The 27,615-nt window shown below is 41.3% G+C and overlaps 2 protein-coding genes across 5 annotated transcripts; one reads left to right on the forward strand and one right to left on the reverse strand.

The window, feature by feature from the left end:
• Positions 1-2,687: 2,687 nt before the first annotated feature.
• fbp1b (fructose-1,6-bisphosphatase 1b) lies at positions 2,688-5,129 on the reverse strand. 2 transcript variants are annotated; one of them, XM_034238935.1, is made up of 8 exons: positions 4,824-5,128; positions 4,448-4,610; positions 4,245-4,337; positions 3,778-3,918; positions 3,509-3,646; positions 3,262-3,381; positions 2,941-3,130; positions 2,688-2,847 (listed from the first exon to the last, which is right to left on the reverse strand). In XM_034238935.1, the coding sequence occupies exons 1-7, from the start codon at positions 4,991-4,993 to the stop codon at positions 2,942-2,944; spliced, it is 1,014 nt and encodes a 337-aa protein (XP_034094826.1). In that variant the 5' UTR covers positions 4,994-5,128; the 3' UTR covers positions 2,688-2,847; position 2,941. The 2 variants fall into 2 exon arrangements, with proteins under 2 accessions (XP_034094826.1, XP_034094827.1); XM_034238936.1 differs by lacking the exon at positions 3,262-3,381 and having other exon boundaries at positions 4,824-5,129.
• An 874-nt stretch (positions 5,130-6,003) lies between these two features.
• On the forward strand, positions 6,004-26,641 carry LOC117561483 (KN motif and ankyrin repeat domain-containing protein 1-like). 3 transcript variants are annotated; one of them, XM_034238932.1, is made up of 12 exons: positions 6,004-7,113; positions 16,723-16,826; positions 17,612-20,188; positions 20,527-20,679; positions 21,156-21,261; positions 21,342-21,518; positions 21,651-21,738; positions 22,294-22,513; positions 23,519-23,661; positions 24,469-24,669; positions 26,017-26,115; positions 26,201-26,263. In XM_034238932.1, the coding sequence occupies exons 2-12, from the start codon at positions 16,790-16,792 to the stop codon at positions 26,261-26,263; spliced, it is 3,864 nt and encodes a 1,287-aa protein (XP_034094823.1). In that variant the 5' UTR covers positions 6,004-7,113; positions 16,723-16,789. The 3 variants fall into 3 exon arrangements, with proteins under 3 accessions (XP_034094823.1, XP_034094825.1, XP_034094824.1); XM_034238934.1 differs by lacking the exon at positions 26,201-26,263 and having other exon boundaries at positions 24,469-24,673; positions 26,017-26,112; XM_034238933.1 differs by lacking the exon at positions 6,004-7,113 and having other exon boundaries at positions 16,790-16,826; positions 26,201-26,641.
• Positions 26,642-27,615: the final 974 nt, after the last annotated feature.

Below are 27,615 nucleotides of genomic sequence, written 5' to 3' on the forward strand. Positions count from 1 at the left end.
CTCTGTAATTAAAACTAGAATAGAGTCTATACAGCCATAGCTGTTTGGGATAGGCATTTTGCTGCTTTGAGCTAAATGCTAACATCTGCATGCCAACACATCACAAGGACAGTGGTAACAAGCTGATTTTCAACATCTTACATTAGCATTTTAGTATGCTAACTTTAGCTTTTTAGCAATACATTCAAAGTACCACATTGTGAGGTATTTCCCTAAATCCACAGATGCCAACCTTATAGTTTAGCCACAGGAAAAGTCAGAGGATAAAAGTCAGTAAGATGAATCCTCTGGAGACCATGAATGCCTGAACATCCAATAGTTGTTGAAATATTTCAGTTGTGACCAAAGTGATGGATCGACTGACCGGCTATAGCTTCAAAGATAATCAACTACTTTATTTTTCCAATATTCTGCATAACCACTAATTGGAGGATATATTGTCTTTGTGATCTTTCTTACAATCCAGCTAAATGGAGATGGGCTGCAGAGAGGGGGAGGCTGTTGAGTAAGCTGTCAGCTGCACAGACACACCACTATAACACTCTTCATCAGAGTGTAAAGTAAACCGAGCCTGTCTGGACATGGACTGGATATCAGACAGACAAGGAAGGGCTACAAAAGACAACAACAGGTACTGACCTGTCATGGAGCAGAAAGGGAGGACAAAACAGTGGTGCTAAGATCATATTGTTTTATATCATGCATTATTCATTTATACTAAGAATAGATCAGTTATCCAATATTATATTATATAATAGGTATGCTTCTACCACTTTTTAAAAAACCATGTTATTTTAATAAGACATTGTTCTGCTTTTGTCTAGGAAAGACTAATTGTCGGACAGTGATGCAGCTAGATGTAACAAGTTGCTCTTTTGGGAGGGGGGGGGGGGCAGGAAAGGCCTTACTATAGAAGATACTGCAGTAGTCATTTGAAATACTTAAGGTAGGGTAGGTATGGAGAATCCAGCTCGAGTGCGCTAGAATTTGAAAGTACGCAGCTGAAAAAATCTGCCCCTTCCTTCAGACTTCCTTACAGAGCCCCTCCTCCAACACACACGGACGCGCACATGACCAATGAGGGCACGAGATACATTTGTGCACAGATGGAAGGCTGACAGGCAGGTAGGCCATCCAGTTACTTTAGCCGGGCCGGCTCAGATGATTGGTCGTGCTTTTTACAGCGCTACGGCTTCTACAGATGACATTTTCTTATGGATTTTTTGTCAAAGCACTTCAGATATTCATTGCTATCGGGATGTTAAGAGCATTCCATGGAATATAACAAAAAGTGTTTCTGAAGTGAATTATCTACCCCACCTTTAAATAGTATGATTATTATTCAAACCAAGATATCTCATCTCTTCTAGTTCTCTATATATGCGCACACACACTAACATACACACTCACATACACAAACCACACACACAGTAGCAAGGGGGAAATAAACAGGCTGGGTTTTGCTTTTCCTGCTGAATCTAAATATTGACTCAGTAACATATAATCATACACGGTCTGAACAAAATCAAAAATAAACAAGTGTGCCTGTAATGCGTAAGTGTTTGTGTGTTTCATGGGCACTGAGGCCCTTGAAAGCTGACACTGACAAACGCACATAAGAAAGTGGACGTGGTTCAGTTTTAACTGGATACCAGACGCTAGGGCTTCCATCCAGCTACATCATGTATTTTCTTATTCTCTTCATACACAAAAAAAGGTTCTATCGAAAGCAGTTATCCATTTCTGATCTAACATCTGCTATCAATCCACATGACTCACATGCAATATTCAAGAGGCTTCAGATTGCCAAGACATAAGTACATTTCCATTGTGCTCTCAGAGGAGTTTTTCCCTTCAATGCCAAGTTTCCAAGTGACATAAGCAGCCAGAAATCCACAAAACAGTGTTACTATTGTGTTGTAATGTTATTAAAAGCTCATAATGTATGTTTTTCCCTCTTTGCTGGAAGCTACAGTACAACATCAGCAGAAATACAGTGAACACTGACTTCAAATGCATTGAGCTATAGAGCCCAAAAAGCCTGTTTTCTTGAATAAGCATGATTGATTGAATGTAGCATTTGTGTTAGCATACTGTTCGATCTTCTGTTTTCTCAGTGATTCTTTATGGCTCATTAGTGATGTGGTAAAGCTGAAACATGTCTGGCTCTTTTAAAGCCTGTCATAGTGTCCTGCTGGTGCCAGAAATCATGAGAGGCTGACTAAGAAACACGGAGGCAGAGAGAAATAAAAGTTGTTATTGGACTCAGACAAAAAGGACCTTTTCTAACTTGTGATCTCTCTGGTTAAATAAATGCATTTATTTGCTGTCTTGCCAAATTAGAAAATCCATATCCATTCTTATCTGTCCATTTAAAGATAATAAAATGTGCCTGAAGCGGCTCTGTGCTCAATAGATCAGACTGTGTCCTTGGCAGATTCCCGGTGTGAATGCGTGTAAACATCCTGTTATACCTCAGACCAAAAGTGGTCTATTAGGCCTGTTGCTTCCAAAAGCAATTTCAACAGATGGTCAATTGAATTACACAATCTTCTTTTGGCCTGAAAGTGTATGTGGGGAATGAGTGGTGGTGACAAAAAGTCTGATTTGGATGGGAACACAAACTATACACAAGCGTCTAGCGCATTCAAGTAAAATAATAAAAATACATAATGATGAACATGAGCATCTTTTCAATCACCTTTATTTAAAACACTTACAGCAGCAGGATGGAAGGAGCACAGTTTGAGGCAGGCTCAGTAGAACCAGTGAGGTGCATTTGTGGAAATGAGTAGAAAGCACCTTACAATGCATATCCTGATTGAGCCGCTTGATTGTGATTGTAGTCTGTCAAAGAAACACAGAGAAAATGATACCATACTGTTTGCTTGATAATGCCTGTTGTAAAGAATCCTGTGTACATTTGCGTCAGTTGTATACCTCATTTGTTATGCTTCTTATAGATGGAAAGATACTCCTGCACATCATCAGGGGATCCCAGAACCACAGGGACTCGCTCATGGATGCTGGTGGGCTGGATGTCCAGAACATTCATGGACCCTGTGGTGGCCATGCCTCCTGCCTGCTCCATGATGTAGGCCATGGGGTTGCATTCATACAACAGCCTCAGCTGCAAAGAGACAAGCAAAACATACGAAGGACTTGATATAAAGATTCCTAACAAGTTTGGATTTTTACTTCAACTTCACATGATCTGAAGTTTCTTTAAAAAACTCCATTCCTATCAGCTCCAGTGCTAACCTTGCCCTTTGGACTCTTGGTATTAGCAGGATATAAAAAGATCCCTCCATACACTAAAGTACGATGAACATCAGCTACCATCGAACCAACATATCGACTGCCATATGGAGAAGAACCATCCTAGAAACCAAAGACGTAAAAATGAAAGTCAGCATGTTATCTCATATACAAAATATATTGTTGCAAATTCCACATTTTATGCCATTGCAATAATATAGTGTTTCAATGCAACAGTGACTGTCTTTACCTCTGGGAATTTCTTCTTTTGTAGGTACTCTGACACATCCGGATAAAAATGCTGCGCATATCCCTCATTCAAACTGTAGATTTTTCCCTTTTTCTTAATCTTCACATCTCGATCCACCAGGATGAACTCACCAATAGACTGTAAAAAAAAATACAAGAAAAGGATTTTGATTTTGAAAATGTCAGAATAAGGACACAGCAAACTGAAATAATTAACATAAAAGAAATGATTTGAACACTTTTGATGCCATCTATGACAGTACAACTTACAGGGTCCAGCATGAAGCAGTTGACTCCCTGCCCGGTGGAGAGGACCATCATGGTGGCGCTGCCGTACAGAGCATAACCAGCTGCCACCAGGTTTCTTCCAGGCTGCAGGGCATCCTTCTCACACGGCTCACCATCAGTGGTCTACCAAGAGGAATTTTGGTTGATATTTTCACAAAATTGAATATCATAACGGTTGCATTGATATCTTACAAAAACGAGTCAGTTCAACTGTCTGATAAATGGAGGAGTTAAATGTACAATCATCTGCTATTAAGTGTTGTCAAATGGAAACACTCAAGAAAAGTACAGGCATTGAGTAAATTAAATGAGTTGCAACACTAGACACTACCCTCTCTTTTCTTGCAAAACTCTGGGGAAATCCCAATATAATATAACTGAATGCCATAGAAAACAATAGGCTGATTATATAACTGTGTTCATCAGCATGCAGTATCGTAGTAAAATACCTTTTTGTAGATGCCGAAAATTGTTCCAATTGAGACAAGACAGTCAATGTTTGAGGAACCATCCAGTGGGTCGAAGCACACAATGTATTTTCCCTGTCAACAAATGATGTCATGAATGTCACAATAATATGAGGAGAAATGATTTGAATACATAAGGAAACAAGACACATATTTGCAAAGATGAGCACGTCTGGATTGAATACCTGCTTGTCTGGTTCTACAATGATGGCCTTCTCATCTTCCTCTGACACCAGTACACAGGAGGTGAAGGAGGACTTGATCATATTGATGACCATGTCATTGGACAGGATGTCCAGTTTCTTCACCTGGTCCCCTGTCACGTTGGTAGTTCCAGCAATGCCATATCTTCCAAGAGAAGAAAGAGGAAAAGACTGAAGTGATCAAAGCCTAAATACATTTAGATGCAATTTCAAAGCAAACAGAACATCTATACTGTACCCCTTCTAGATAATCTGTCCAATGGGAATGGGACAGCCTCATATCTACATTCACATTAGCATGCATGCATTTTTTCTGTGCATTCTTCCCAACATGAAAACAGTAACTTATGCTACTCACAGGTTGGCGATCCCAGCCTTCCTGACAGCCGTTGAAATGGCTTTGACGGCTGTGCAGATGGAGTTCAGCAGGTTGGTCAGCTCACCTGTCCCCTGGGCCTTCTTGCCCTCCTCCAGGACAAACCTGGTGAGGGTCAGCACGTTGGTATCGAACGCTCCTTTGTCAGTCATTATGCTGTCAGGTGTGGGACCAAATGCCTCAAGTTAAATAGGTAAGCGTAGACACAAAGTTAAAAAAGTGGACTCTAGAACTGAGATAGGGGAAGGGACGGGGGTGTGCGACTCTTCCAACCAATCAAAAGTGTCCTCTCTCACAGTGGTTGGTTGATCACTTCTGTAACTGTGGGTTTAAAGAGCAAAGTTCAAAGATAGTGATTTGTTTTCAAGTAGCAATGGCCTGAGCCTGATTCAATCACATAGTGTGATATTAGATAGGTGGATATCCGTCTGCATTGTTCCGTTTGAAGATAATGAAACTAAATATAAATTGTTAGCAACATTTGAATGAACAAAATCACTTTATTAAACCAAAACTGAGGGAATTTACACTTTAAATGACCCCAAGCCTCAACACACTAGGATGATATTATTTGAAAAGCTTTTAACAGAAACACTGTTTATATATAATGAATCAGCTAGACCAGTGGTAACCAACCTTTTCAAGACAAAGATCACTTTTTATTCCAAAATGTGAACTGAGATCTACCAATCCGATATCTTCCAAAAAACCCACTAAGACTGTTCATCGTCATATTTATTTTTGCAATCAATTTATGTTACAACAGGCTCAATGTATGTGTAAAGATGCACACAAAGAAAGACACAGTTATGCAGTATCTGCTTAATGCACAATATTCATATTTGCGGTAGGCATATCTGTTCAATACAAACTATTCATATTTACAGTATCTGTTCAATGCACTATATTTAGTTTCTCAGTTCAATTAGTAATATTCACATGTACAGATATTAGCCTACAGTTCAATGTAATCCATATTAAGTTTCTCTGTTCAATGCACAATATATTTTCAATGCTCAAGTTGCTCTATCAGCCTGCCTTTAATGAGACTGCTGTGACTGCACATTATCTGTAAGCCTTTTGAAATCTGGCTGATAGTTAGTGATGGCCAGCCGGAGGCAGTCAGTAAGATGCGCGTCAGTCTTACGAGTTCTATACTTGGATTTAATTATTTTCATTTGTGAAAAGGCCGTTTCACATAAGTATGTGGAGCCAAAGTAGGCCTTCAGTTTAAGCGCACATGACACAATCAGTGGATACCTCTCTCAACTCACGAGTGACCAAAAGTCCTGATCTCTTGCTCTGGCCTTCAATTCAATGTCGCTTTGCATTTCAATGATCTCCATGTCAACACCCATAGGTAATGTAAACACCTCCTGCATTTTAGCTGACAGCTGTTAAATGTCAACGCTGAGGAAAGGGTTTGATACAAAACGTGTGTCAGCCTCGTCTTAACTGAGTGGTCCACAAACTGAACTTCACTTTGAATGCCTCCACTGCGCTAATCATGTGACCAAGCTCTCGGTCTTTCCCTTGCAATTATCGGTTAAGGTCATTGAGTTTTGCAGTCAGATCGGTAAGGAACCCCAAGTCCAATAACCAAGTATCGTCGGACAGCTGCTCATACTCCTCGTTCCTCGACTTCAGAAAACTGATGATCTCTGGCAGCAAATCCAGAAAACGCTGGAGCACCTTGCCCCGACTGAGCCACCTTACATCTGCGTGAAGGATCAAATCTCCATACACAGAGTCCAGCTCGTCCAATAAAGACTTAAATAGCCGGTGCTGGAGTGCTTTTGCGCGAATTTAGTTGACAATCTTAACAACAACATTCAATACATGCGACATGTCAATTGCTTTAGCTGCCAATGCCTGTTGATGTATCACACAGTGATAGTTTACAAATGGTGGAAAGTCTGGGTCTTTTCTGCACAGCGCAACAAATCCTGAACGAACACCGAGCATCGCTGGTGCCCCATCGGTTGTGAAGGACACTATTTTATGAATGGGAATCTTGTACTCACGAACATAGTCCTTGAATGCCTTGTACACATCCTCACCCCTGGTTCTTTCTTTCAATGGGATAAGGGCATGAAAGGCCTCCTTGACAGAAAAATCCATGAAAACCATCCGGACAAACACACCTAGCTGGGATGTGTCTGTGGCATCGGTAGACTCGTCAAATTGAACTGAAAAGTATTCCGAGAGAGACAAGTATTTTAATACTTGCTGGGATACATCTTCGGACAATGACTGGACTCTTCTGGCTACAGTAGGTGCACCAAGTGGGACACTTTTTATCCTTGCTTTTATGTCCTCTTTGTTTTTGAAATCCGCAAACAAGACGTCAGCTGTGGCGCTCATTGCTTCTTTAATCATCTCACCATCCGTAAATGTTTTTTTGTGCTGAGCCAAAATATGGCTAATCAATCCGGAGGGACGTTTCTGTAGCTGCATTGCTCTTTGCTGTAGGCGCGATGAAAAGCGACTGCTGTGCTTTTAGTCCTCTTTTCAGTTCATCAATTATTTTGGTTCTTAATGCGCTGTTGAGTGGATATGAGAATTTACCGGTGCTCGCATGATGGCGCTCCAGGTTGCCCCGTTGGCATATGAGGCATTATAGTCTTCTCTTTCGCTGATGTGAAAATAAATTCATGCTCCCATTCCGGGTGGAAATAATACGTTTTTGATTTATTTTTCGCCGGACCCTCAGCCATATCGATGTTGGTTAAAGATTAGCAGAACTTGGTACAGTTTAAATTACTCCTCAAGATGACCGTTAAAATAAGATTTATTTAACCCCACCCATAATTGCATGCAGCAATTCATAGACGTCAACATATCTAATAACCAATTGGAGTTTGTAAAATGACCTGTGTGTGATTCAAATCAACAAGCCAGAGCTAGCTCTAAAAAGTTTGTTTAAACAACCAACCAACCAGAGCATGAACATTTTTTGGAATTTTGTTTTGTTTTTTGGAAAATATATATATATTTTTTTTTTAAATGCTAGGGATCGACAGTGAAGGCTTTGAAGATCGACCAGTCGATCGCAATCGATCTGTTGGTTACACCTGAGCTAGACTATCAACAAAAGCTCCATGCTTTTCATATAATTCCTTGAATGCTATTTTTACAGGTGCCAAGCCAATAACTTGATTTATTTAGCTAATTTAACAGACTTTAGCTCAACATAAACAGACACTAACACAACAAAGGTTCCTCGCAAAAACACCTTTTTAGAAAAAGTGGTGCACAGCTTGTACTGGACATGACTAACTCAGCACTCTGAATACACTACCATAGCTTCTCAAAACATTCCTTCCCTGCGTGATTCTGAAGAAGGGTAAAGTTCAAAATCATGGGACTCACTGTCTTTGTCTACCCTACCTGGTTTTATACAACCCCTTTAATACTACATGTGCTGATCAAAACATAGACAGCCACATTCAGAGGTGGTGGTGGTGCATGTTGTCTATGTCGTTTCTGACTGTCTGTCTGTATTGTATTCACATGTTCCATGCAATTACTTCACATAAAACATAGGCTTAGATTACATATACCAGAGGGCTGTTGCAGAACAGAAAGCTGCAGTTGAACATTGAACTTAACTTAATACCAGGCATGGTCCTCGCCACAACTATGAGGTCATGAATGACGGAGAATCACACACCAACCACAGCTCTTTCAGGTAATGATAACAATCTTGACCAGTATGTGAGAGCTACAACAATCACACAACAGAAGCTGGTGTAATGAGTCCCACATCCAAAACAGTTCAATAAGAAAGCTATACTTTTTTGTTTATAACGAAACAGAAGTCACACTATATGTACTATTTTACTAGTTAAACCCAACACACTTTACAATAAATAATGTGGTAGACTATGAATGGTCTAATGAATGTATTTCTTTACTGTGTCCACATGATGTCGCTGTGCAGCTTATAAAAGATCCAATTTTAGGGATCAGGCAAGTTCCTGCAGGTAACTAAATGAAGTTCAGTTTTGTAATCCTCTGCAAATAAAGACAGTCACTTTCCACTTCCCCTAGGTCCCCTAAGATCTAGGTTTACTACTACTACACGATGTGAGATTGATCAACTTGATTTCCATTTGTAGTCATACAGTAAGAGGAATGAATCCATGATAGCTTCAAGAAGAAAAGGTAAACATTATTGAAAAATTATAAAATATATCTAAGTATATAGTAAGAGCGTAAGCATTTGGGTGAGTTTATTAATACATAATGCATATGATATTCTAAAAAAGTTGAATTATGTATTTAGACTACATTTAGCCAAAACAGAAGCAGCCCTTCTCCTGGAGGGAAGCCTGCAGAAAGTTTTAAAAAATATGCCTCAGCGACAATGGAGACAAAATGATAGTGTGTAGCTGTGTAATCGATTCAATAGAAGGAAAGCCATCATTAATAATTCACTGAGGAGTTTTCATCACCTGACTCCCAGGAGCCTGCTGTGCATGGTGACAGCGCTCCGCACATGCGCAGTAGCTGTCCCACTGCTGCAAACTTATTTAGTTTCACAGCCAAAGCAGAAATAAAGAAGAAAAGAGAAGAACAAATATCCTCGCTTTCGCATTTATGTCTTAAAAATGCTACCCGACTTTTGCAACTGATACTTTGTCACATTATGTTTATCTTCTCTCATCACCCTAACCTGTTGTTAACTTCCCCTGCAAAGGTAAGTGGCATCCCATCACTGTGTTAGCTAGCTAACGTAGGCTAACAGGTGAATGCATGCTAACTTCCAAAATTAAACAGAAAAACAATATAGAGTATTCCGTTCACCGCAAAGAAAGCATTTTGTAAAATGATGATATCATTGTTAAAGTTTATCTTATCTCACCGTGACCACAAGGCGTCAGGCTTAAGCAATTTTAAGCCTATAGCTAATTTCAGTGTGGGTAAATGTTGGGTCATTAAGTCATTTTCGACTTAATCAGTGTAATTTATATTTTTTAGGAATAGCGTACATACCTGTTTCAGCAGGTTCTCCGAGTGTCAAACATTGAGTAAAGCTTTGGTGGATTGAAATTCCCAAGCGAAATGAAAATGAAGACATCTTGACCGCCTGCAGTGGGGGAGGGGGGGAGAATATTTTTGGAGAGGACGAAGTCCCTCCCCTTCCAGGGACCTCCATGGGACCTTTTTTCGGAAAGAAATATGTATTGAAGTCAATGGAGAGAGAAAACGTATCTTTCGATCCTGTTTGAATTGTGCCACGAATTCCACATATGATGTTTGTCAATCTTAAAAAATAATTTCCATGTCAAAAAAGTAACATTTTGTCGTAAAACTATTGAAATATAACACTATGAAAAATACGCAACTAGAAAGACTACAAATCCCAGAATCCCGGTCCCGCATGCTGGCTCTTACGGAACCGACTAACTCCCCTGTTGTGTCAAGCCCCCAGGAAGTGCGCCGGAGTCTGATGAGAATATTTGTTGTGGCCAAACGGTGGTACTACACTTCCTTTAGGTTGCTGGGCCCGGAAACACTTTTTCCCATTGACTTACATTGGGAAAGAGTGGTCTGTAACTCGTTGGATAATTTTTTTAAACTAAATAAACAACCCAGTATGAACACTTGTATAGCCCTTATTAAAAACATTCGTTCCTCAAGTTGTACTAATTTGCTAATAACGTTATTCTGAGCAGGGCCGTTTCTTCCTATAGGCGGACTATACAGATGCATAGGGCCCCTGCGGCCACTGGGGGGCCCCCAAGCTGAAAGTTCAGGTTCAGCCTCAATATATTTGGGGAGAATTCAAATTAGCCGTCTTTATTGTCCCTGGTCAACATGAGGCCCCCCGCAAAGTTATATGATGAGGCCCTCTGTTTCGCGAGTGTCAACGGGGGGGGGCTAGTGGAGCCTCGCAGCGGCGAAACCGTGCCCGCGCCACACTAATTGCGCCGCAAGCTCATAGGTGCGCCGCATTTTCTGATCAGTTGAGGCACCCTATGCAAGATGAGGCCCCCTCCGCAAGGTGAGGCCCCACGCAGTCTGCATGATCGGCCTGTGGGGGGGACGGCCCTGCATAGCGGAGCCTTAATGTTTACCTTTTTAATATAAATTGTTGTAAGTTTCAATTGCTTGGTTTTCGTGAAATTAGCCTATTTTCAGATTGATGCATCTCCACAGATCATCTTAAAGCAGGGGTGCCCAAGTCGGGAGATTCCCAGTCGATCGCGAGATGTGTCTAAAAATAGAACAACAATATTCTGTTTTATCGTTAATGTCCTATAACATAATCTTCCTGTGCCAGAATAATGCACTTGAACGCATCAAAGCTTTGTGATTGGTGTGACCCCATGTGTCGGGGCGTGGCTGGTGGGCACTAGTTAGCTGAAGTTGTCCGTGTCAACAGGAGTGACAGTCCGCACACACACAAGACCGCAATTATGGCAGAAGCATAAAAATCATTATCATTTTCACTGGAGGATGATTATATTTTTGTATCTATTCCAATTCAAAGTCCATCTGTCTCATCTGCAATGCGAGCGTGGCTTTACCGAAGAAGGGTAATTTAGAGCATTTCAAAACGGTGCACAAACGCTATGAGACGGAATTCCCTCCTAATTCTGCCCTACGCTCTTCTGTTCGTTGCGTGCATATGTAACAGAGTTAATGTGAATACATAATTATAAGTTTGTGAATGTTTAATTCATAATAATTTGTGAATTTTAAGAGATGAGATTGATTAATTTAATATTTTAAGTTTTATTTCCCGTGGGAACACCTTCCCGTTGCACGTCTTTGTTTACTTCAGGTATGTATTTTCCACCCTCCGTGGACTGGCCATCTGTAGAATCTGGAGAATCACAGAACGGCCGGTCGTCAAGGGCCGGTTCGATTAGCTGACGGTCGTTTATGTTTTTAAATGGCATAATTTTCGCTAGCAGCTCCCCCCCCCTCTCTATTTGGACTGGTAGATCTCGGCAGACTGGCAACTTTAAAGTAGCTCTTGGTTCAAAAAAGGTTGGGCACCCCTGTCTTAAAGGCTTCGGAATTCCCCCATTGTAGTGAAAAAACTGTAAAGACTAGGGCCCCCAAACAGCATCTTGCATAGGGCTCCCAAAAAGCTAGAAACGGTCCTGATTCTGAGAGTTATTTCCCTCTGCATTATGAACGCGCATCTAACCCACGGGACCGCGCCGCCCGGCACGTTCATACGTGTTCAGCACTACATGCGTTTATCTTTACCCATGGATGCACAATAAGAACGGACCATATCACCTTACTGCCAGCCCACGGAGCTGTTATAATGGATATTGCACATGTTTGCTGTAATTCATCATTTGTAAAATATTATAGCCTACTACATGGGCTGTATGATGTAAATGTTGTACCGTAAATGTTGTATTAAATAAAGTTAATATTACCGACGTAGATTAACGTCCCTGTAGCTTCTTATTGCACTAACAAGCTTATTGCACTGTGTATAAATATATATATATATATATATATACAGTGCAATAATTATTTCATGCTAAATGAAGCTCTGTTGGATATCACTAGATCCTGTTACAGCGTAATATAAGTACATAACGATTGATGTGTACATTAGCATAATTACTAGCTAGCCGCTAGCTGCTAACTGCCGCCTCGTTAATATGAAATCAATCCATTACCATGCTGTCATGAACGCGCGGTGCTGTTACGTGTACGCAAATTGACGTGCTTGATGTGAACGAGCATTTTGGTTAAAGTTGCACATGCGCTATGAGCGCACATACGGGTACTTCTCAGGCATGCTGGGTAATCTGTGACGTTTCACTCTCTCAAAAGTTGGGCCATTTTGTCATCATGCGCGAATGAGCAACTCTCATAGGAATGAATGAGGCCCCGCCTCCCACGCTGTATCCAGTTCTTATTATACATCCATGTGTTGTGTATGTACAGCTCTCAACATGCCCAGACTTGGAGTGATTTTCACCTCTTTTAATACTTTCTGCCTCATTCTGAAAGAAAGAAGTGAAATGTGCCAATGTGACGGTCGTCTTGGTGTGTGGTGCGAGACGGGAGATGTAGTTAATTGAACGGTTTCACACAAAAAAAAGTGTAACTTCACAGTTTTACGACACATTTTTTTGACTTGCAAAATTATCTTTTAAATTGACAAACATCATATGTGTAATTCGTGGTAAAATTCAAACGGGATCGAAAGATAATCTTTCTCTCGCCATTAACTTCAATGCATACTTTTTCCGAAATAAGGTCCCATGGAGGTTCCCCCGGAGAGGGAGGGACTTCGCCTCTCTATTCCGCAAGACCGGAGACGGTCTGTCGTGGACTTTTGACCCTTCTAGGCAAATCAATGTTTTCTTGACTTCTTAATGGAAATATCTTCACCAGTTCAACCAAGGAGTTTTTTTAAACTTATTTCTTCTCTTAGGCGACAGCACCGCCTGCTGACCAATCAGAGCTCAGTGTGCAGAGTTGAAAGCGATCAAGTCATATTACAGGAGAAAGGAAATACAGTTTAGACTGCCGTTGCAGGAAAGACGGCCGGCAAAAATCACCGACTGTGTGAACGTGAAAATGAATAGAATATCACCTCCCATCTTCAGAGCAATCTGACTATTATAACATTAGCATTAAGAAAGCTTACTTAAATATGTGCCACAACATAAGTAACCGGATCAAAGTAACATTACGTATACAGTCCGTGGCACTGAGTGCAGACGTCGATATGTCCCATTATAATAATTCCTTACATTTATTATAGCGCTTTTTCAGATGCTCAAAGAGCTTTACAAATACACATTACACACATATCATTTATGTAACGGTCATGTACTGTGGACATTATCATTCATATCACATCACATTATAATGTATCATATATCTCCTTATCTGAGTCAGCTGAGCCGTATCTGGCCATGCAACACTCACAGTGTCACATACTGTATGCAGAAGTATTATTTGAAGCAACACATTAAGTTGACGAAACACTCGAGTCAAATGTAATTAAAGTCAGATCAGTGATATCATAAACCTGTTAATGTACGCATTCAAACACTTTTTCTTTTACCAGCTGTATTCACCTTGCAGGTGGCTATGTGGCTTTTATCCTGGATAAAGTGGTTAAGTCATGGATGTTTAAAGTTTAACGTCTTCATATTTGTCTAATTATAGTTGACTTTTCATTCAGGAAGTATGACGCGCTGCGCTGTCAGTACGCTTGTCCATGTTTGTGATTGGTCGAATGCTCCAAATACCACCCCTTTCATGTGAACGCACACCTAACTAGATAGGTCAAAGCTGGCTTGAGTTAACGAGTTGATAACCAGCGTCGTAGGACAGTTTAGCGAGAGCGCGTTTGTTTTGGATTAGGTAAACCGGCTAACTCAAACATATCCAGGTTAGGTTGAACCGGCTTCGTAGTACAGGCCTCTGGTCACCAACCCTACACACACACACACACACACACACACATGGTGCTGCCCCTCACACACACACACTTAAAATGAAGTTGCATAAATGCTTGAGCTACGTTTTTATTATAATTACTGTGAAATTGAAATGCATTATGTTTTCATCATTATTACAACAAATACACACTTGCAACTGATAACACTGGCAATGATTTTATATTTATTCGACTATTCAAAAAATCATCCTTCAAAAAAGTGGGGGAACGGCGATCCCCCACGTCCAATGATCCAAGGATATATTGTGTGTACACTGGGTGTTTCTTTCTTACTGTATACACTACTGTTTTGCTCTTGTGTGGGTCCCATCAAAATGCGTGTCTGACCATCCCTACTATCAATGTATGTGACATTAAAGGTCCCATGTCATGGCCATTTCTACTGATCATAATTCCATTGTTGAGGTCTACTAGAATAGATTATATTGTGCAATTTTCCAAACTCACATTGGTTTCTCATGCAGCATCTCTGTATAGTATGTGTATTCACTCTCTGTCCATGGCTTGCTGGAGCTCCTGCCCCCCCCCTCCCTGTGAGCCCACTGTGCTCTGATTGGTCAGCTCGCCCACTCTGTTCTGATGAGTCCACCACCGTTACAGTGGAACATCAGTGATTATATGTTACAATGGCGTTTGTTAGCAACCAGAAAATGACACCAGTAATGACAAACAGATGAGAATGCTGCGTGGGCTCTGGGTGCCGTGTTGGCGGGACGTTGCGTGGCTCGTTGCTGTGAGGAGCGGACAGTGTGAGCTGGGTTCATTTCCTGCTTGCTGCGTGGGTTCTGCAAGACAGCGAGACATCGCGAATGGACGCGGGAAGGGGGGGTGTTGAGGGGGCTGCAGCACCCCCATCTGCGAGGCTCCACTAGCACCCGCACCCCCCCACCCGAACCCACAAACGCGACGCACCTACAGTGTAAGTGCGTCACAGTTTCGCCGCTGAGAGAGTGTGTGTGTGTGAGGAGCTCCACGGATTGGTACAGTACATTTGGACCAATGGGTCCATTTGGGAATGGACACATCACTGTACCCAGGAAGAAAAAGAGAAATCTCCAATGAGGCGTTCTTGGGCAGCATAGACAGGTCTTTTCTGTGTTAGAGTTTTACAGGGTGTACTTTGAGGGTTTGTGACTCTGCAGACCGTTTACATGCTTACAAACCTTCATAACACACAAGGGGACGGGTAATAACCGGAAAAGCATGACATGGGACCTTTAAGGTTTTTGCAGTCAAACTTTGTGAGGCCTTTGTTATTTCTGCTTGTTTTGGCCGGGACACACTTATTTTTGTATCTAGTTATTCACAAGACAAAGAAAAGATTGGTTTGAAAATAATACTGTATTTGCTAAACCCTATTTTGCACGACACTATTTGACTGCATACCAATGAATGTAACCCAAGTTAAGTACTTAATGAGATTTTAGGTTAGTAAATTAATGATGTAATGAGAATTTGGACTCCGAAAGCCTTAAAATATACTTCTAATATACTATTTCTTTTTGTGTCTTTCTTTATCCTTCTCATCCACTCGTACCTCATCCGTTTGTTCCAAGTTCTGTTTTTCCAAGCATGTATTCTGTCTCTTTAGCTGCAAACTTCAATCTGCTTCCCTACAATGAGTTTTCCCAAGTCACTCTATAACATGAGAGCAGCAGAAATAGTACTTTCGGTCACTGTGGCTGCATCCAAATAGAGCTTGTTAAAACATATTGGATTTATTGCCTGAGGCTTGATGTCATGTGTTCATTCAGGCTTCAGATTAAAATGCCAGTGTGGAGACAGCCTGATTTCCATGTGAAGTGGGAATTTATTTACTGACACATAATATGCATATTCTTAACGTTATATGTCAGTGTTCATGTTTAATTGAAGAAGACTGGTACTGATAACCGGATGAAAAAGCAGGAACTGAAACCATAGTGATGTTGACAGCAGTGTATTCTAAGATAATTGTATACATTCTTTATATACAGTGACATTCTAGCTCTATTTTTATTATATTTTATGTTGAATCGTAATGCTTTTGCTGCTGGAACAACCTAATTTATATTTGCCTATCTCATGGTATCTTATTTTCAAAACTATTAGTAGCTCTCTTTAAAACCTCAATGTGCTGAGAACTGAAGGTATGCTTACTGATGAGAAAATGATATGGCATTGTAATGCGATGAGTCGCTGTTGTGCACTAAGGCTTAGCCCTTGTCTCACTGTACTTTTTGCAGAATTAACTATAATGTGTCATGGCCTGGTATTGCATTTCCTATATGTAAGCATTGTAATGGAAGCTGTTATTGACTGCTGGACTCAGGCTGGGAGAGACAGAGAGATTGAATGAGGGAAGCAGTAGGACAATACATGTACAGGAAAAGCTAATTATCAAGAAGTGAAGCATGCTTAACCTGCGTATTTTCTTTTATGCAGATGTATTCAAATTCCAAGCTGGATATAAAAGGATCCCTTCATTTTTGATACTTTGTGAATCACACAAATGGCTCAAGGCAGTTACATTTGGAGAAATGTGTCAGGTAACTATTATTACTAATTTCAAAATAGAATGATTTCTAATTCTCTATGTGAATTTCCTAAGTTTTATGTTATTCGTAATGCACACAACAAATTATTCCTATTATTTGAATGAGTTGTATTGGAATAAAAAAATCTAAAAGACACTATAACACATAGTCCTCTCAACTAGAAAGAACAAATATTGTATTGTATATGCATTTTTACCTGTTTCAAGCGCAAAAGATTTCTGTTCATTTTTGTATGTTTACTTGCTGAAATATTTGGAAGATGTCTGTGGTTGAGAAAACCTGCCAAGAGTCTGGTCAGGCTTTTTGAGGGAGAGTTGAATTGTAATTATAGAGCGGGTTCAGTCTATGTAGAGAGACATACCATTTAGAGAGAAATGACTACTGAAAACAGAGCGTCTACAAAATTAGAAGTTCCTCGTCTGTCCCTCCTCTTCTTGTGGGACAGGCTCAGAGAGTTTATATTCAAAAACATCTCGAGGTGATAGAAGGAAGGCTTTAGACTCGCTCGATGGTTGCTTTTGAAAATATAATACTGAGGTAAGTAAAGAAAAATAAAGTAAGGGGAGAAGTATACTGTATAGCATTAAGCTTTTTAAGTAGTAAGTGTATTTTTAATAAAACATTGTTGTGTTTCCTACTATTGGGAGTTAAAACAATTACCAACTTTATTATAAGTAGTTTTGCAGTTGTAAATGCATTGTCTATTTTAAAACTTACTTTAAAAAAAACTAAAGACACAAAGCAGGAAATGTTTTTAACTTATTTTTAAATCACAGGTCAAAGCACTGAAGAGTGTGCTCCTAACTGCCTGGGCATTGACTACAGTTATCATCCGGACTTGGACTACATCAAGTGTGTGGACCATTTCCAAAACAACGCCAACATTAAGCGGCTAAGCCTTAAAAGGAGGCCAAAAGTGGCCATCAACAATGCAGAAAAATTATCCAACGCTTCATCCAGCCAGTGGTATTCTGCAGAATCATTGTCATCATCTTGCAGTGATCATACAAGACTACTGGGCATGTCATCTACAACCAGCCGTCGACCTCCTCTTCCTCCACCACATGGTTCCTCATTGGATAACAAACCCTCACGGGGTGAAGGACCCACTACCTCTCAGGTAGAGTCAAAGCCTCAGCCGGCTGCAAGATCTTTTCCTTCACAAAAACAACGCCCTGTAGTGGGAGATGCCATTATGGAGACCTTAAAACACTTGGAACAGGAGGTTAAGACACAGCTTCCACCTCAGCCCCAACCCCGTCGACGATTGGCCAGCTTTGGAGGGGTAAGCTCCCATGGGTCTCTCTCCCCCTTCACTGGCCTGGGTGCATATAACCTGAACATCAATGGGAACAAGCCCACTAGCACTGGAGGTGATATGCATGTCCACCTTAGCTCGTCCTTAGGCAGTAGAGGCAGCACAGGATGCTTAAGACAGAGTCCACAGAGCTCTGGCAGAACCACACCAGCGACAGGTCTCGGCCCCATGCACCTGCAGCATGTTCGTGACCAGATGGTGGTAGCTCTGCAGAGGCTGAAGGAGCTGGAGGAGCAGGTGACAATCATCCCTATCCTCCAGGTAAACATCTCAGTCCTCCAGGAGGAGAAGAGGCAACTGGTCTCTCAGCTCAAGAACCAAGGTGACAACGAGGGCATCAATTGTGTGATCTGGAAGAGAGCCGATAGCATGGAAAAGTCTGACATTGAGACCACGATTAATACAGAACTTGAGGAATTATTGAGAAATGATCACACCAATTTTAAGGAGTTCAGGCAATTGACTGAAGAGATGCAGGCATTGGAAAGAACCATCAAGGACAAACATTTGCAAACAATGCATGGAAAAGGCCAAATCTCTCTACATGACAATGCTATCAAGTCAGTCGCAGCTGTAACTGATAAAGATATAGATATCACCCTGTCCAAACCAACTAAAGAAAACAAATATGTGAACACTGATCAGGTACAGACGAGGTCAATTGCAACAGAAGTGACGGAAGAGAATCTTGGACTATACACAGAACGGGAAGCAGAGATTGATGCTCAACAATTTTTAATTGGTGCCTTGAAGGAGAGAATGTGTTACATGGAAGCAGAGTTGAAGGAATCAGCTCTTGAGACAGAGATGAGTCGTCTGAAACTGGAGCTTCATGCTGCAGGAGCAAGGAACCGAGCTGATAAAGCCTGCTCTGCAAGACCATGCACTGAGAGCAAAAGCATTGAGGCAAGGCCCCACACCACAAGCCAGGGTGTGGGAAATCACACAGAGCTCCAAGATGCCAGCACAGGGAAGGAAACAGAGGTGAAGACTGTGGGAGTATCTTGTTACGGGCCTGAGCTTAAGAGTGTTTGTACAGGACCAGATGAACCCATGAGCCACTGGGAGGTCAGGGAGCGGGTGGAGACTATGGAAAAGGGTGTGGGGATCCACATTTCTACCAACACACAGGGAGTTGGAAATGCGATAAAGTTATGTGATGCAGAAACCAACACTGAGATACCAGTGGAGAATCTGGGTTCTAAGAAAAGTCAGATTAAGTATCGTTCAGTGGGGTGTGGGGACTGTTCTGTTGATGTGATAGTCAGCGAGGCAAAGGAAGTTGTGTCTCAAGGTATTTCCACAGATCAAGTCAGAGGAGTAGATCTGGGAGTCATGGCATCACCTCAGACAGCTTGTCAGCGTACCAACACAGAATCCAGTTCAGTGTCTCGCTTTACCAACACCAGCCATGCCTTTAACACGGACTCCAGCACTAATACTGTCTTAAGTACCCAAGACAAGCACACCAACACCACTCAGACTTTTACTAGGACAGTGTCAGTAGGCAACAGGGTCAAAGACATCAAATGTACCCCAGAGACCCGCACTATTGGTGTAGGAACTGAAAATATACAAGGAAGTGCCTTAAACCAAACAACAGGGACTGCCGCCAAGTTAACCCGAGACGCTGGTGTTGGATTTACAAACATTAATGATCATTTCCTGATTGGGCTGAAAACCCGGAATATGGCCTCTGGACCCTCTTATCTACCTGACCCCATTAAGACAAGGAGCATTGGTGTAGGGGAGGGGAGGATACAGGATCTGTCTGTCTCATGCAGTGCACCTGGCCAGATGATCCAGAGATCTTCACAGTCTCAGTGGGGCCCCGAGCTGAACCATTACATAGAGAAGATGCAATGGCTTCTCAGGGAGCATGGGGACCTGCTGACTGATGGCCAACCTCAGAGGAGAGAAGGATTTGTCCCACAACCCAGTAGCCAAGGAAGTGCCAACTCCAAGCTGTCCTGCAATAACGAAACTGCAGCACAAGGAGAAACAGAAGTCCATCCTTTAGGTCCTCAGCCATCAGGTAACATTGCAGATGTTTTTGCTAATGTATCTGACCAAAAAAGCATTGTGCATATCCTCCTCATTTAATCACATCTTACTGCCAACAGGTCAGTGAAATAGCATTAAACCAAGGCACACCATATAGCTTTCCAAACCTTTGAATTATTGTAATCCTGATCACGAAAGTCTATCACATCCTGTGTACCACCTGATTACAACAGTGTGGCACTACTGGCCAAAAACACCTTTTAGTTACTTTGTTTCACTATTTTATAATAACATAAACGTTTTTAATGTTTGTATCATTGTTCTGGAACTATTAAAAAGCATCAACATTACACTCTTTCTCTGTTGCAGTCAGCGGAGAGTTTCAATGTCCATCTCCACTCTTAGATGAGTCTTCCATGTGGGACCAAGCAAACCCAGGATTCTGCCAACAGAGTGACACTAATTCAGAGGTGAAAAGAATGATACAGATGTTGGAACAACAGGCATCCTCTAATCTGCAAGGTAAACATGCACATGTCTGTGTCTATGTGTTATAAAGGTAATCTACACATGAAGACAGTAAACATTGGGTGGGGAAGCATATGTCTGTGTGAAAGAAGCTCCCGAGGCCCACTCTAAACTTAATTTAGGTTTAGAGGAAGTGGCTGCCTTTGGCGCTGCGTGTTTACTTTTTGAGGTATACTCTTGTAATGTGTGGAATGATATCTGGTTTTGGAGGGCGTCTCGTACCACATACCAGTCTGTGGCAGTGGGTCTAAAATAGAGTGATATCGTAGGAGCATCTGTTTATAGAGGAAACTTTCCCTTTTTAAAATGAGGCCTTCAGATTGGTAAGAAACTATTAAGCATGATGATTATCCTCAGTACGTCCTTCCTCGATTGGCCTAGGGGATATCTGCGTCTTTGGAGTACTTGATAAAATACAGTGCATATGACACAATAATAATTGTGTGTGTAAAGATTTTGATTGTTTCTAGACAGGTCATCTTATCCCGGTGTGCGGTCTGTAATGAAGAAACGAAATGGCGACCAGGGTTGTAGCAGCACCAGGAAGAGCATGAAATTCATGAGGGTGACCACAGGGTAATCATCTAATGTCAAAACTGTTGAAGACATAAGTATAATAGCATAGTTATGTATTGAATCCCGTGTTTTGCCCTTAGATTGGATCCCATGTCTTCTTACGAATGTTGTGCCAGTGAGCATGCAAACTCTGAGGAAGTGGAAAAGAGGGGAAACAAAAATTCAAGGGAAACATCTCAAGATGGAACGCAAGGAAGGAAGGGCAAAGGTGGTTCCAACAAGGGGTCAAAAGGGACTCCAACACCACATTCACAGAGGTAATGATTTAAAGCCCAAAAATCTCAGTACAACAATATTGTTCAGCATTGTGCACATGTCAGTCAAACCTTTAAGGGTTCTGCTCAGGTCTGAACTCACACTGTGTAACATTTAGCCTTTATTCCTTTCAGGTGTAAGTTAAGTGAAAAGATGTTTTCTGCTTGTCAAGCCTTGAAGATGCACCTGAGTGATGACCCACCATTATCCAGCAGAGAATTGGTATGTTTGGTTCAGTATATTCAGCTTGAGGGCCATTGAAGGTCACTATATGTACATGTGTGTATGAATGTGTGTGCATGTTGAATTGAATGTCACTGCATGGCTGCGGAGATATGCTAAGGCGGGGTGTGTTCAAGCATACTATTTAAAAAAAGAAATGGCTTTTGCATTGGATAGAAAAGGCACAGGAATGTGTCGGCTCTGTCATTTTCTGTTATTACATTTTTCTCGCGCTTGAAAGGAATGACATTTTTGAAAGGAGTAAAAGAGGCTCCTTGCTGCCAGGATCATTTGGTAAACAAATAGAGAGAATGAAGTTCAACGTTATTTCTCTTACATTCTTGTAAGAAGAAGATTCTCCTTTATCTTCAAAGTACTTTAAGTTATGGTGACTTTTATAGTTTTGATGTGGCCAGGTTAAGGAAAGTTTGGGGCTCTCTGCTGGAACTGCTACCCCCTGCGACCCGACCACGGATAAGCGGGAGAAGATGGATGGACTGATGGACTTTTATAGTAGCAAATAACACATTCATGTATTTTTGTGTCCTTTTGCAGCATGACTGTCTACAAACAATCGAGCAAGAGTGGTTTTCTGTATCCAGCCAAAAGTCAGCCACTCCTGACTCAATGGATGATTACTTGTCTGCATTTCGGGTCATTTCACCTTCAGTATTGCAACATATAGCTAACATGGCTGACGGCAATGGAAACACAGCTCTGCACTACAGTGTGTCCCACTCCCACTTTGCAATTGTCAAGAAATTGCTTGATGCAGGTACAGAAATGTAGAGGGTGTTGTGTTTTCTTACAACATTGTGCATTAGTGCTCTGGTTCTGTGTATATACAGTATGCTCCCTAATAGCGGGAGCAATTAGGTTACATTGAGTGAATCAGTGAGTGCATCATATGGTGTTTTTTATACAACAAATTAGTCAAATAAGCTCACATTTTCACAATAATGACTTAAAATAAGGAAATTGTTTGTATATCTTAATGCTATTTCCTATCCCAGATGCACACTTTTCAAACTCCAAAGGGTAATAAGGATAATAGATTTTTTCCAACAGTATGAAGGAAATACATTCCAGCGACAAAATATGTTGGGTTTTACCATTAAATCTGTTTTGAAAATAATAATATTTACGACAGATACGAAGATGTACTTTAGAAATCCACTTCTGATGGAGGGGATATAGCATTTTTACTTATTTTTATCAAAAAGCTTTGCTACATTTTTCAAAAGAGATTGATCCTTCCTCTGTATGGTTGAATGGGAGCATAACAATCAGCAAACTCAAACTAAACACTAACCCACTGTTACAAAATATACAATGTTATTTTTGAACATTTCAAAAGCATGATTAGAGATTGTTATTATGTTGCATAAAATACTCAAATGACCATGTACTTTGTATGATGGTAACAAAATAACTTTAATTGAACCTCTTCTGAAATTGTTAGTGATGTGCTTTACAGGATGCACTTCATGTGGCTCGTGTAGGCAAGTTCAAATGTAAACTATGTACTGTAGAGAGTGGGCACTTTGAGCAAGGCTAAAATATATTTGTAATGTTGTGGCTGTGCACTTGATGAGTGTGCATTCGATATCAGAAGATACAATCTAAGTGTTTCAATTTTAAACTTTGTAGTCAATATAAAGGAATGATTTTGCGAGTACAAGCAATAAATAAATAAAGTTTTAAAAGTTTTTCATCCTTACTTATTTTTGCTTTACTCTATGTTTTTTCTACTCTCGCCAATTGACCACCGTGGCTGCAGAGGTGTGTAACGTTGATCACCAGAACAAAGCCGGGTACACGCCCATCATGCTGGCTGCACTCGCGGCGGTGGAGAATCCAGAGGAACTGAGAGTTGTGGAGCAGCTCTTCACAAAAGGAGACGTCAATGCCAAGGCCAGCCAGGTCAGAGTGCTCTCATAGGGGTAGGGGCTGTGGGGCCCTGCTGATTCACTCAATGGGCCCTAATGCTGTTCTGGGTACTTCTGAAATAAAAAAACAGCATGTTGTTGACCCGTTAATAATATAAAATTGGATGTGTTTGGATACTTTTTTAGGTTGTTAGGGTTACTGCAAGTTTCAAAAAGTTTAGTTCAAGAGCAATTTGAGACTACGTAGAAGGACATGTAATACCCATTTCTAGTTTTTGGTCATAAAGGGCAGAAGTATTAAGGGAAGTTAGCAGCGAATGAATGAAAATAAGTCCTACAACTACTTTAGGTTCATGCATTTATTTGTTCACACGTTTTCATAAACATCGTGGCTAATTCCATGAAAGACAACAAGAGAGCATTAGTTTTAAATATTTAAAACAGATCTTGACTTTTTTATTCCTATCAGACAATTGAGTTTAAGACTTTTTGAGGACCTGCAGAATCATCAAAGAAGGTATAGGGGATTAAAACAATTGTGAAAGTGAAATAAAGACAATGGACTGTGCTATGAATTTCAATGTATTGCATAGACATAATTAGTACCATGTTACAAAATCAAGGAAAATATACAAGATCAATTTTAGGAAATTGCAGAACCATGCAATAAAGCATTACTATATGTTTTTATGTGTGTATATCTTCAATTAGTGAATAATGGAGAAAGTGTGAGCTCTATGGTTCCACCACCAAGCTGTGATTCCATATTTGAAATGTTTGACATGTGCCAACTCTGCATCATCAACCCTGTTTCCTGTCTGACCCCGTGGTCTGCGTGCAGGCTGGTCAGACGGCTCTGATGCTGGCTGTGAGTCACGGCAGGACGGACATGGTGCGGGCTCTGCTGGACCAAGGGGCCGACGTCAACCTGCAGGATGACGAGGGCTCCACGGCGCTCATGTGCTCCAGCGAGCACGGACACGCCCACATCGTCAGACTGCTGCTGGCACAAGACCACTGTGATGCCACCCTGAATGACAGTGTATGTGAGTCAGTACCTCGCCTCCGGGCAGCCTCTAAAAATGTGGTGGCTTCAAGCTTTGAAACTAAGGGATTCCCACTTTGTGTTAAATTTCACATCCATGTAGTATTATAAGCAGAGTTAACATTCAATATATCAAGGAGACAAAGGCAAATCAATTGTATGAAATGGAATATGTAGGAGGCTCAGGGGGAAGAATAGTTGTCTAACAACAGAATGGTTGGTGGTTCCATCACCATCCTCTGCAGGAGGAAGTGTTGAAGTGTTTTTGGGTAAGATACTGAAGCCCAAAAATATGTCCTGTAAGCATGGCGTAGATCCAATCCAACTTTATTTATAAAGCACTTTAAAACCTCCAGACCAAAGTGCTGCACAGAGAGATACATAACATATCAAATCACACAGCTCAGCTCACAAAACATAAAAATAAGTATAAAATCACATAAAAGATACGAAACACAAAACAAACCAGAATAAACGTAACAATTACAAAATAAAAACATATAAACAACCATATAGTAAAAACAATAGACCACTGAAAGCAAATAAAAGCAACAATTTACTTGGTTCCAAATGCTAAGGAGAAGAGGTGGGTTTGAAGACGGGATTTAGAAACAGACAGTGTGGGAGCCTGTCTGATGAGCAAGGGCAGGTCGTTCCACAGTGTAGGGGCGGCAGCAGAGAAAGCACGGTCCCCTCTGCGCTTAGACTTAGTTGTTGGCACCCTCAGGAGCAACTGATCAGCTGACCTGAGAGTGCGAGTTGACGTGTAGCTGTGTAACAGCTCAGAGAGGTAGGGCCATTGAGGGCTTTAAAAGTAAATAAAAGAGTTTAAAACTGAATCCTCGAATGAAGGGGCAGCCAGCGGATTGAAGCTAAAATGGGGGACATGTGTTCGTGTTTGCGTGTGCCAGTTAGTAGCCGTGCTGCTGCATTTTGCACCATCTGCAGGCGAGCAAGGGAGGACGCACTTATCCCAATATAGTGCATTACAATAATCCAAGCGGGAGGTGACGAAGGCATGGATTACCGTTTCAAAAAGGTCACTATTTATAAAAGCTTTATTTGGGCTAGCTGCCTGAGGTGGAAGAAGCTGTTTCTACTGCCTTGATCTGGCTGTCCAGCTCGAGTTCAGGCTCCATCTTTATCCCAAGATTTGTGATGCGAGGCCTGTAGGTCGCTTTGAGTTCTATGAAATGTGATGAAATGACTGCAGCTGGTAAGAATGTAGCTCATCTGTATTACCAAATAATAGGGCTGCAAAATGAATAGATTGTACATTAAAACCATCAATGAGCAATATACAGCAGAGAACTTATTAATGTATTTGTGTTTGTGTTTTTACAGGATGACAGCACAGCCCTGTCCATCGCCCTAGAGGCGGGACATCATGACATAGCAGTGCTCCTTTATGCACATGCCAACTTCTCCAAAGGACAGACAGGGGTAAGTGGGTTCAAACTAACATTTATACAAAGTATTTGTGAGTAGTTTTCCCTAAAACGTGTATTGTGTTTATATGTTTTAACAGGCAGCTGCTCGTCACAGCAGCAGGTCTCTGTCCTCCTCTGGTGGCAGAAACATCTTCGAATGAGCTGATGCCCCAAAGGCTGATGCTTTTTGGATCTTACTTTTGAGGTGATTCAGTATCATAGCCTTCATAACAGTGGGGCAATTTGAACAGTGTCAGTATCTTACTCAAACTTTTCATTTAAATGACATTATGCTAGTTATTCTCTGAAATGTATTCAATGCATATTATGTATTAACTCGGCAGGTAACATATGCATGGCAGAGTTATTGTTAATCCATCTGAACAAGGGTTGATAATTAATGTGTGTATCCGGCAGTCATCTAATATTTACAATCAATTGTTTCTTTAATGAGTCCTTACCCCAAGTGAAGGAGTTCAAGTATCTCGGGGTCTTGTTCTCGAGTGAGGGAACAATGGAGCGTGAGATGGGCCGGAGAATCGGAGCAGCGGGAGCGGTACTGCAGTCGCTTTACCGCACCGTTGTGACGAAAAGGGAGCTGAGCCAGAAGGCAAAGCTCTCTGTCTACCGGGCCATTTTCGTTCCTACCCTCACCTATGGTCATGAAGGGTGGGTCATGACCGAAAGAACGAGATCGCGGATACAAGCGGCCGAGATGGGTTTTCTCCGCAGGGTGGCTGGTGTCTCCCTTAGGGATAAGGTGAGAAGTTCGGTCATCAGGGAGGGACTCGGAGTTGAGCCACTCCTCCTTCGCGTCGAAAGGAGCCAGTTGAGGTGGTTCGGGCACCTAGTTAGGATGCCACCTGGGCGCCTCCCTAGGGAGGTGTTCCAGGCACGTCCAACTGGGAAGAGACCAAGGGGTAGACCTAGGACCAGGTGGAGGGATTATATCTCTTCGCTGGCCTGGGAGCGCCTTGGGATCCCCCAGTCAGAGCTGGTTGATGTCGCCAGGGAAAAGAAAGTTTGGGGCTCTCTGCTGGAACTGCTACCCCCGCGACCCGACCACGGATAAGCGGGAGAAGATGGATGGATGGATGTTTCTTTAATCATTATAATTGTTATTTTGCAAATTATATTTTATTCTGATATTTTTTAATATATGTATGCAAAATAGTATTATAATATTATACAAAAACATATATAATATGCAAATGACCAAACATAGTAATTAGCTATAAATTGTTTCCATTTTGTCAATTAAGTAAAACAATTAGGGGGACTTTGGACATCCGTATTTTTTATTTTAGGCTATTTGTGTTTTACGATTGAATTGTATTTAAGTTTATACTTTTGCTGTATCTGTACTGCTTCCATAGAATAATCATACAGCATGATATGTTGTAAAAACATGTTTTATTTTGTCATTTTAAAGGTGGTCTTGTTGGTGACATGTAGGCCTACTGTCAGGAATATTTTAACTTTTGGAAACGCAACTTTCTTGCTTGGATGAGAA

Source organism: Gymnodraco acuticeps, unplaced genomic scaffold (genome assembly GCF_902827175.1).
Source record: "Gymnodraco acuticeps unplaced genomic scaffold, fGymAcu1.1, whole genome shotgun sequence".
Classification (NCBI taxonomy): domain Eukaryota; kingdom Metazoa; phylum Chordata; class Actinopteri; order Perciformes; family Bathydraconidae; genus Gymnodraco; species Gymnodraco acuticeps.